We start from the raw sequence: 11,391 nt of genomic DNA, 5'->3' as shown, positions 1-11,391 counted from the left end.
CCTCCTCCACTTCACCCTCCTCCACCTCCCTCCCACATCATCTCCCCTCCTCCACTTCCCTCTCCCCACCCCCCCAGCGAGACTCCTTCTCCCCGGAGCCAGATTCCACCAATGAGAGCCTGCCATTTGTCTACCACAGCAGCAGCTTAGACTCTCGTATTGAGATGCTCCTGAAAGAGCAGAAAGCTAAGTTCTCCTTCCTGCCCTCCGATGAAGATGAGGAAGAGGACAGGAAGGACGAAAGGCAGAGAGAGAAGGTGGCAGCAGCAGGAGAGGGAGGAGCAGGGAAGGGAGGAGCAGCAGGCGAAGGCAGGAGCAATAAGCAGAGGGAGCAGGATGGGGAGAAAGACAGGCGGAGGAGACAAGGAGGAGATGGTGGAGGCCAGCAGAGGAGGAAAGGAGAGAGGGATAGAGACGGCCGTAGAGGGAGGAAGCAGAGAACGGGGGGAGAGGGGAGGAAGAGTCCCACTGTAGTAGCACAAGCTACCCCCTCCTCCTCCTCCACCTTCTCACCCCGCGTCCCCACCACAGATGACCATACTAGTCTCCATGGAACAGGACCTCTGCAGGAGGAGACAGCCCAACCTGAGCCTATTGATCCAAGGACCAGACAAGGGGCACAGACACCCCCCTACAACGGAAAGAGTCAGGTAAGAACATCTTACTCTGTTAATAGAAATATTGTAGGAATCAGATTGTATGGAAACGTTGGTGTATTGTTAGCAGGGATTGTCAGTTGATGCAAAAGTGTGGGAAATTTGTGAATTCTCTCCTCTTTCCTTCCTGCAGTCATCCCCTCATTCCTCTGGGGAAGACATGGAGATCTCCGACGAGGATGAAGAACACACCATTACAGCAGTGACCACCCACCACGCCACTCCTTCCTCCGTCTCTTCTCCATCTTCATCCCAGGCCCCCCTGCCCTCCCAGACAGACCCCTCTGCCTCCCCCACTGACCCCACACAGCACTTTGGCACGTCCATGCCTGCTGCGGGCCCATCCCTCTTACCCCCGTGCACCCTCCTCCCCCCGGCTGTTTTCCCTGCAGCCTCCGTTCATCCCCAGCTCATGCCCTCGCACCATGCTGGGCCAGCAATTGGGAAGGCGCCTCTGCCCCCCTCCCCCTGGCAAGGGTGCCCTCCTCCCATGCCCACACATGTATGACTATGCCAGAGTATGGAGCTGATGACCGTAGCTGCGGCCGCCATGTCCTTCCAGATGCAGACCCAGATGCTGAGTCGGCTGCACAGCTCAGGATGTCCTCTATGGCACGCCTGCCTGGCGACGCCCCTTCAGACTAGCTACTACCACTCCATGCCCCCTCCCCCACACCCCCACCACCCCTACATGGACCAAGAGGGGGTGGCTACGACCAGGACCAGCACTACATGCCCCCACTTGCCCTACGCGCCTACCCTGGCCCTTCTCCACCACACCACGCCCATCCCCCCTCCACACGGGCTGGGCCCGCATGTCTTACCCGAACACTACGCATACCACACCCTCCGCCCTATGGACTATCCTCTCGTGGGGGGCCAGTACGGGCGGCAGGGGACCCCCAAATGCCCCTGCTAACAGAGAACCCACGCGGCCACAGTGCAGCTGGTGCTGCCACCTCATCCAGGAGATGAAGAGCATCATGCAGAGGGCCTCACCCGAAGATGGTGGAGAACATCGCCTTTGGAACCTTTGACGAGTGGTGGGAGCGCAAGGAGAACCAAAGCAAGGAAGAGAGTGGAACAACATGTTCAGAAAGCACAAAAAAACGGCCTATACTACATACCTGTTGGGGAGTTAGTGAGGTAACTTTGGCAACCCTCGAGTTCAACTCGGGATAATATGGTACCATGAAAGTGATCACCTTCAGCCAGGTATCTCTATGGCAACAATCTTCAGAACTAACCTGCAGGCTAACTCGGGCTAACTCCATTTATCCTGAATGAAGTGTCTGCCATGAGTGAGGACCAAATGAATCAGATTCCCTCCCTCTCTCAAGATTTCCTCCCTCCATCATCCCCCTCATTTTATTAATCAAATGTTTTTTTGTATGTTAAACATAAATGTTAAAATACCTATCGCATACAATTAGTAATGACAGAATGCATTTGACATTGACGCACAACTTTTATCTATACGAGTGGGATAAGTGCTTTGTGCATTGATAGCACACCAAAGATGCATTAACACCATAGCCGGGAATTTGCAAGATAACCTTTCTAGCAATTTGATTTTGGACAAATGAAAATTGTCACTTACTCACCATGGATTCGCATGTTTCAGTTTCGTCTCGAGTTTGTGTTCGATTAGCCGACGTGCGACATGCCACCGCAGTTACAAGCCTGCTAGACGTTAGCGGCAGGCGACAAGCAATATCCACCTTGTTACGGATGAATCTGAGCTGGAATGTGAAAGCTAACTGAAAACCCTGAGTAGATCTAGCTTGCATCGTAGTATACCCATCTGGTCAATTTAAAATGGGTTTCTGATTTCGTTTTTAAGTTACATGTTTTCTCTTATTTTTTTTTTTACCATTATTTGATTTCCGTGATACCCATGCGCTTTTGTAAACCACATCTGTCCTCCCTCCCAGCCGTTCCAGACCATGGTTCGGGGTGTGGCTGCAGTGAGGGACGAGGACAAGAAGGAGGAGAACAAGGCACGCAGCAAGCCCCGGGAGCCCCTCATGTCTCTGGTGGACTGGGCCAAGAGTGGAGGAATGGAAGGCTTCTCACTGAGAGGGGCGCTACGACTTCCCTCATTCAAGGTAAACAAGTACACAGAGCAGCAGTTGGAACCCCGGGAATTGTCAGTTACTGATACATACATGTTTGTACTGTGCTAGGAAATGAGATGGATTAGTACTGTACATGTATAGAACATTACACTAATACATGTTCATGCATAGATATTAACTATACAATGTATAGACCTACATATGTACATGTATAGAATTACACAAATACATGTCATGTATAGACATTACACTAATACATGTATCGGTATAGACATTACACTAAATACATGTTCATGTATAGACATTACACAAATACATGTTCATGTATAGACATTACACAAATACATGTAATGTATAGACATTACACTAATACATGTTCATGTATAGACATTACACAAATACATGTCATGTATATAGACTATTACAATACATGTCATGTATATAGACATTACACTAATACATCGTTCATTGTTTATAGACATTACACTAATACATGTTCATGTAATAGATCAGTTACACTAATACATGTCATGTATATGACATTACACTAATACATGTACATGTATACCGCACTCTCTCACCACTCGCTTCCATCCATTAACTGAGGGATTTTTTCCACCATAACTTATCATGATATTAACTGTGTGTGTGTATTGTGTCCAGGTGAAGAGGAAAGAACCTCTGGAGCTAGCAGAGGTAGGAGAGATGAAGAGACCCAAGACACCGCCAGAGGATGACGACGAAGGTGAGCTTTTCATCAATGACCCCCTCCTTTGGGAATCCCTTTGGGGATTTGTCACCGACCGTCTTTGTGTTTCCTATGTTTGCTCACCTTCTCTCTCCTTCTCCCCCCAGACTRGTACCATGACAAGGGTCTAGAGGGAAGAATGGCAGATGGGGAGGGCCACAGGGCTGAGAGGGACAGCAGGCGGAGGAAGAAGAAGACGAGAAGTCGGAAACCTTGGGACCTGGACAGCGAAGGAGAAGAGACTTCTGACGGTTCTTCTTCAGATAAGGTGTSTGCATGTGCAAGGGATAATTTAGCATGAAAATGTTTCTCCACATAATAAAGTTTATCTTATCTCAAAAATTGAATAAATGGCTACAGAAACAATAATGCAGGATTCTTCTAATCAGTTGATGATTTCRGCAAGCAGTACATACTGGCAGTGTTGTTGTATTTCCCCATAGTGCTGGCTAGATGGCAGCATTTCACTGTATACCTCTTCATACTCTGCTGTACTTTGGCTTCATTGACTTGGGTTGAACCTGAGACACTGTTGTATATTATCACAAACTGTGTCCTTCTGTTCCTCTCTGTAGGAGGACGAGGAGGAGGGAAGTGACAAGGGGTCAGAAGGTAAATCTAGCATTCTTCATGTTGTCCTTATTGAAGCCAATGTGCCCCCCTCACAGGCTTTCTTATCTACCTTTTCCATCATGCCATCTTATCATCTCTCACTTCCTTTCACTTCTTTCTTCAGATGAGGCCTTGAGTGCGGACAGCGATGATGAGAGCCTCTCCTCATCCACAGAGAGTTCTTCTTCCTCAACATCATCATCCTCCTCTTCCTCTGAAGARGAGGAGGAAGGAGAGCAGGCCGGCAGTGGACTGGACACCATGGATGAGTCTACGATGGACAGCACAGCTCTGGARACAGAGAAGGGGGATGACCGGTACGTTTTSAACAGTGTTCCTGATTTTGAATATACCTGTATATAAGTATCCAAAATGTTTTCTATATATTTRCTATGGAAGTYTCTTTATTGAAACTTGATTTGTTGCTCAWTYTGTGTCTGGGTTGATACTGACCATTCCACTTGTTGTGCACTCCAGAGAAAAGTCTGCAGCTGCTGTTCCAAAAGCACCACTCAGCGCCGAGATCAAAGCTGGTTAGTCACACATTTAGTTTCTCTGTTACGGATGTTCATTTCCATGGCAAGTGCCAATGTTGTTTTTCACCTGATTCATAATTCAAATATGTGCCCATATCTCAGAAATTGCTGCCAGCAAGAAGGATTCATCAACACTCAGCTCAAACGCTCGTCCTCCAGCCCCCCGCCCCTCCTCCCCAATTGTRATTGTGCCTCCTCTCAAGAAGCYAAGGAAGACCGTCTCGTTCTCTWCCYGGGAGAGCGACTACAAACCCCACCTTCCAACGGTRCCCTTGTCCCCARCTCCCTCCACTGCRTCTCCTCTCTTSTCCCACATGAAATCTCACCTTCCAGACTCCATTTTCATCGCCTCCACACCTGGAACCACCCCCTCCAAGACTCTCTCACTCCTCCCCTTTGCCTCCAAACCAGGCGAAGGCAATGCCCTCTCTCCCTCCCCTGTTCTCACTGTTCCCTCGCCTGTACGCCCCGAAGACTCAATAAAGAGCCCTGTCCCTCTGGTGTCCCCCCCAATCACCCCCACCAAGTCCCCCAACAAACAGGGGGCCTCCCCCAAATCCCCCGCTTCAGTGTGGGTGTGTCGCACCGTGCAGAACCTCCCCCTGGACCACGCCTCCATGGTCAAGATGGCCTTCGAGGAGGCCCCGCCCCCTGTCACAAAGGGCCGGGGCAGGGGACGCCCCAGGACTGTCAGCCTGTCGACCCCCACCCCTCTCCCCTCCTTCCACACCCTCAGAGAGGAGGAGGAGGAGGAGGAGGAGGGACTGCAGAGGCTGAGACTCAGTGAGCAGCTGGGAGCATCCAGCCTGCTACAGCTGGGTTCGGCCCCCACGGCTGATCTGTCTGTCCTGGCTGATGTGGCCCTGAAGCTGGACCCAGACGCTGGAGACTCAGAGGAGACGGAGACGTCAGACGAGGCAGAGGAGCAAAAGATGGAGGAGGAGATGCTACTCTCTCCCAAAGCCCTCCCCCTGGTTATGGACCCACAGGGCCTGTCTGCCCTGCAGGAACACAACTATTCCAAAGCCCCCTTCCACCTCATCCCTGCCCAAAAGAGGAGTGTCTCCAAACAGGAGACTGGGGTGCTCCTCCCTGCAGACTTTAACCATCACGCCATCTCTGGGGTGCTGGAAGCTCCTGAGGAGGTCATAGGGGAACCCCTGCCCTCTAGGGAGAAACACCAGGCTGAGTGTCTGTCTGGCATGGGGCTGCTGTGTGAGGATGGAGACATGGCCAAGGCCTTTGTGCTGACACCTCTCACCCCATCAGCCAAGAGGAAGGGAATGGCGGCGAGGGGCAGGGAACTGGAGGAGATGGGGAAAGAGAAGAACAAGAAGAGGAGGAGGAAAGATAAGGAAAATCTGGAGTTGCAGCAAACGAAAAAGCAGAAGGAACATCAGACCAAGAAACAGAAGAGGAAACTAGAGGTGTGAGGTTTTGTGGGTTTGTGCTTGAGTCAAGTGTCACAACTAAAAGTGTTGAGCATGGTGCGTCAACATGTAAAGATGGGGTGTTGCTCAACCACAGCTTACATTTACTGTAACTTTGTTGTCTTAAAATGACATGCAAAGCAACGTCTTTCCTCAATTGCACAAAGTTTCACAGCTTGACAGTTACATGGCCAAATTGTCATGTAAATATATATTAATAATGTCAAACAAATTACTAGTAAATTACAGTCTAATCTAGAAAGTCCCATCCTATGGCCTGTATTGACCAGTATTTAAGAACCTTTTACAGGCTAATTTTAGTTCCTGAGTTGACATCTTCCACTCTCTCCTTGTTCCTGTCCCTCTCCCACTCTCTCCCTCTTCCTGCCCCCGGTTCCTGTCAGGAGGTGGACCTGGAGGAGGATGTGGACGTGGAGCAGCTGGAGCCGGGTGAGCTGTCTAACACAGAGGACGAGGAAGATGAAGAGTGGGATGATGTGAGGAAGAGCGAGCGCCTCTTCCTCCAGGAGGCCGGGTTGACTTCGTCGCAGCGTTGGCCCAAGCCCATCCCTGCCCCGGAGCCCGTCACGTTTGACCAGCGCAGCGAGTTTGAGCAGATGACCATCCTGTATGACATCTGGAACTCTGGTCTAGACATGGAGGACATGACGCTGCTGAAGACGACCTACGAGAAGCTGCTGCAGGACGACCACAGCACCGACTGGCTCAACGACACACACTGGGTCCACCACACTGATATCCTTTACTACTGGCAGGGCAGGGGGTTTGGAATGAGGGTTAGAAGCCCTGCTTGTGGTTTAGGATCTTCCATGTGTTGATGCCTCTTATGAACAGTTGAGCTGTGTTTTAAGTAATGTACCGGTATGCGGAAGTCAGTGGAGGCTTCTGAGGGGAGGACGGCTCATAATAATGGCTTGAGCGGCGCAAATAGAATGGCATCATTCACCTGGAAACCTTGTGATTGATGTATTTGATACCATTCCACCTATTCRGCTCCAGCCATTACRARAAGCCCWTCCTCCCCAATTAAGGTGCCACCAACCTCCTGTGGTGGAAGTAGATGAAATGGTGTGTAATGATGCATGTGTATTAAGATGGACTGGTGTGTGTTCAACAGTAACTGTTGTWAGCCTTAACGTGTGGCCTGCACTTACCAACATCCCCAACCCGCGGCGTAAGAAGAAGAGTGCAGACGGGCAGCTGCGGGAGCACGTGACAGGCTGTGCCAGGAGCGAGGGCTACTACGCCATCAGCAGGAAGGAGAAGGATGTCTACCTGGATCTGGAACTGCCTGAGCAGGCCCTACTGGAGGCTGCCGACTACGACGCCTCTGTACGCACACCTCTCTTTACCATCTCTCTCCTTTTTATACTATATATAGTCTCTGGCTTTTCATACAATGGTGTCATGTTGTTGCTTGTCATAGGCTCTGTGGTCACAGGTTTTGTTCCAATAAGATTGATGACCTTTGGTCATTGAATACAGGAAAGTTGGTGAACAAGTAGTGTATTTCTTATTTTAGCATATGCTTCACAATGCTGTAGGAAGTCCCGCAGAGTTTGTCATGCAGATGTATTCAACAGCTTTGCTGCGTCTGCTCGAGGCAATGAAAATGAACTCACTTAACCCCTGATTAACTATTTTATTGGACATTTAGGGGAAAGTGCCTCTGGCTCAGTAGTATTTAGCTCAAGGCCGTGTGATGGTGTATGTCACCGTGTGTGTGTCACTGGCTCAATGTAACTCTCCTTCTGTCCTCCCCCTCAGGGCTCAAACCGGCTGCTGTCAGAGAGACGGTCGGAGCAGCGCCGCCTCCTCAGTGCCATAGGCATCCCTGCAGTCATGGACTCTGACCTGCTCAAACTCAATCAGCTCAAGGTACACAACAGCAGCCTGGAACTGTGTGTACCACTGATATTATCTAACTGCTGTGTTACCTCTGCTCTACAACCACCATGTCATTTCCCATGGGTTTCATTCTGAGAACTCACTTCTGTTACTGTGTAATGAAGACCTTGACCTTTTAAACCCATGCCAGTGTGTTGATAATGAGACTTTGATCCAGGACTATGGTGAAATCTAGAGGAAAGGCTGATATTGCATTCAATCCGGTTGTCTAGACAAAGCTTGATGATGAGTTGGTTATTTTAATCAGTTGTGTAGTGCTGGGGGGTGCAGGACTGAGTTTGTGAAACCCTGGACTAGAGTAACTAAATTATTATTGCACCACTATGGCACTAACTCTTGCTTCCTTCCTCAGTTCCGTAAGAAGAAGCTTCGATTTGGCCGCAGTAGGATCCATGAATGGGGCCTGTTCACCATGGAACCCATTGCTGCTGACGAGATGGTCATTGAGTATGTGGGCCAGAATATCAGACAGGTACTGGTCATTGTACTGCTTGAGGAGTGTATGTGTGTAGGGCCATATTGTAGTCTACGTCATTCAGCCYTAGTGTMGTGTCAGCATTAGCAATAGACACATGGCAAACATCAGTGTTTGTCTTTCCTGGGTGTTCATCTGGCATCATTGTTTGGCTGTTTGTGCCCGTTTCTTTGCCAGATGGTGGCTGACAACAGAGAGAAGCGTTATGCCCAGCAGGGCATTGGGAGCAGCTACCTGTTCAGAGTGGACCACGACACCATCATTGATGCTACCAAGTTAGGCAACCTGGCACGCTTCATCAACCACTGCTGCACTGTGAGTCAGCCTATACCTGCACAAGCAAAACAATACAGGATATAACAATGGAGTGAAGCAACGTGAAGACTAAATAGAAATACACATTTCTATCATAGATATTTTGTGACTCTGATACACACACAATGTTCACAGTAACATTGACTGGTAAGATCCTCTTAAGTCGTTTTGTTTTCTTTGAATTACCTATAACTGGTCTCTGTCCTCTTCCTTCCCCAGCCTAACTGCTATGCAAAGGTGATCACCATAGAATCCCAGAAGAAGATCGTGATCTACTCCAAGCAGGCCATTGGCATGAATGAAGAGATTACCTACGACTACAAGTTCCCTCTAGAGGAAAATAAGATTCCCTGTCTGTGTGGAACAGAGAACTGCCGTGGGACGCTCAACTAGATATCACAGCATGACCACTCTCACACTGAGGTGTGGCAGTTCCCCGTTTCAGTCCCTCCTCCACAACCCCCGACTATAACCAAGAACAAAGCCACACCCACCACCAACAGCCCCCTTCCTGACCGCAAAGCCCACCTGCTCCTCCAGACTGTCAAACAGTTGTCTGTACCATATCCAGAAAACAGAGAGACATGTAACGTTTGCACTGTTCACATGCTTTAATTTACCTGGGGTTATGGTTTATTATCTTAGGGGCTGTGAGACTCTCCTTCCCAGGGGTGTGATTAATAATAGGGCCCCCTCTCCTGTACCCCAAACCCTTGAAATGCAGCAGTAGTCTCCGCTGTAGCAGGATTTAATAACTTAGGACCACTTGTTCCCGTTCGATCAAGGGTGGACATTCCCCCCCCCTGCCAACAGCCTTTCCTTGGAATAGAGAATGCAACCGTAACCTATCAGAACTGGTTTTGTGTGTCTTGTCTGCCTCCGCACAGATAGGGAGTGGTCCGAAAGCTCCCGCTAACCCAAACTCTCTACCCACACCAATCCGCACATAGACGCACAGGATTTACAAACATATTCAGGGTTTTAAAGGCGCTCGTTCGCAGCGCAGTTTTAGTTACACACTCTAATCCATTGGGACTTCAGTTATGCAAGATTTCCAAACATGAAGATTGTTTGAGCTTTGTCATTTTATAGTATTGCATATTCTTATTCTTGTTCTGATTTAGTTGCGTGAGCTGTAGGTGGGTGTGTGACTCTCCCCTCACCAGTTTGTTTGGATGAGAGACCATAGACTTAAATGCTAAATAAGAACAAATCATTTGTAGATCAAATAGTGTGTGGCGTCACATCAGTTTATCTTTAAAGCTTAAGATGGCTGCTGAGTTTTAGTCTGCAGGTTTATCTCAATTTGGAATGCATTGTTTGTTCCTTTTACGTTCCCCTTTCCCCATTGTGATGTTGTCCCTCCTCACGTTAGGAAGCAGAGAAAGGACCTGACCCGTGTGTATCTGTGTTAAGAGAATGTATTCTTACGGGAGCGAGTGATTTTATTCCTGTCGTGTGAATGTGCTCTCACTGTCAATTAGAAGTTTTGTGCTATTGAACAACCTGCAAATGTCAGGTTGTCTGCGCTTTTTGTATGACATGGTCAAGGCACACTGTCAGGAAAACTGTTTCTATGAAATCTCCCTTATTTGGCAAACCATTACAGACAAATCTGTTCAAAAAATGTTTTTAATTTAAATGTAACCTTTATTTAACTAGGCAAGTCAGTTATTAAGAACACATTTTTATTTACAATGATGGCCTACCCGGACGATGCTGGGCCAATTGTGCACCACCCTATGGGACTTCCAATCACGGCCGGATGTGATACAGCCTGTAATCAAACCGGGGACTGTAGTGACGCCTCTTGTACTGAGATGCAGTGCCTTAGACCGCTGCGCCACTCGGGAGCCCAAACATAACTCTGCCCCATTGACCTCTATACAAGTGTTGAGGTCTGTGTATGTTGGACTTTGTCATTGAGTGTGTGTTCTGAATGGTTTTAAAGGGTGAACTTGTGTAGATCAGATCTGGTAAATCTAGTTAAGTCGATCTAGAGGGGTCATTTTTCACTGTTATCCATGCTCTCTCAACTCAAGCAGTCGCTGTCACAAGTTTTAATCTTTGAGATGTTTTAAATGTCACAAGGCCCCTCCGTGTTCTGTTTCTTCCACAGCAGAAAAGTAATCTATATTTCTTGTTGCAACAGGCGCTTTTCAGTACAAACCAACCCTCTAACTTTAAAATAAAAAGATGGAAAAAAAGTTCTGACAAATGTACATATTGTTGAGGTGTTTGTTTCTCGTAGAAACACACTGGTTCCAGTCTGTAAATACGTTGTTCCTCTCCTACTTCCCATGAGGAAAACTGTACATACCTTCCATTGTTCTTTTTTGTTTTTCCTTTTAATTTGATTTTAATATTATTTGCAATATTTCTCTTGTATTAATGCGTTGGACTCTTTTATTAATGGTGCATTAAAATATTTTTTAATTAAAGTGAAAGCTTTGTTTTCTTAAAGCCTTGGTTGAGTGTCTGGATTTTCCCCTAGCACCTGGGTTGTCTATAGGTGTTGTTATATTCACTCTGGCTATCTAATGCGGTTTCAGAGCACTCTCGTCCAAGTGTGCCAGAGTGCAGAATAACTGAGGAATTTACAAAAGCGCAAC

At 48.1% G+C, this 11,391-nt stretch overlaps 1 protein-coding gene across 1 annotated transcript in view; it reads left to right on the top strand.

Moving 5' to 3' along the window:
• setd1a (SET domain containing 1A, histone lysine methyltransferase) overlaps positions 1–11,220 on the top strand; it is a 14,889-nt gene extending 3,669 nt beyond the window's left edge. Inside the window, 24 exon segments of the mRNA XM_070449799.1 lie at positions 1–650; positions 790–993; positions 996–1,034; positions 1,037–1,169; positions 1,172–1,354; positions 1,357–1,442; positions 1,444–1,498; positions 1,501–1,582; positions 1,584–1,613; positions 1,615–1,650; positions 1,652–1,725; positions 2,589–2,764; positions 3,398–3,479; positions 3,590–3,750; positions 4,058–4,094; positions 4,219–4,411; positions 4,572–4,627; positions 4,733–6,057; positions 6,465–6,816; positions 7,232–7,413; positions 7,849–7,959; positions 8,342–8,461; positions 8,642–8,779; positions 8,999–11,220. Coding sequence (XP_070305900.1) covers positions 1–650; positions 790–993; positions 996–1,034; positions 1,037–1,169; positions 1,172–1,354; positions 1,357–1,442; positions 1,444–1,498; positions 1,501–1,582; positions 1,584–1,613; positions 1,615–1,650; positions 1,652–1,725; positions 2,589–2,764; positions 3,398–3,479; positions 3,590–3,750; positions 4,058–4,094; positions 4,219–4,411; positions 4,572–4,627; positions 4,733–6,057; positions 6,465–6,816; positions 7,232–7,413; positions 7,849–7,959; positions 8,342–8,461; positions 8,642–8,779; positions 8,999–9,172 — 4,679 coding nt within the window. The 3' untranslated portion in view covers positions 9,173–11,220.
• The last annotated feature ends 171 nt before the right edge of the window (positions 11,221–11,391 follow it).

The sequence above is a fragment of the Salvelinus sp. IW2-2015 genome, linkage group LG20 (assembly GCF_002910315.2).
Source record: "Salvelinus sp. IW2-2015 linkage group LG20, ASM291031v2, whole genome shotgun sequence".
NCBI lineage: Eukaryota > Metazoa > Chordata > Actinopteri > Salmoniformes > Salmonidae > Salvelinus > Salvelinus sp. IW2-2015.
Note: the sequence above shows the minus strand (reverse complement) of the source record. Positions and strands in the feature narration are given on the sequence as shown.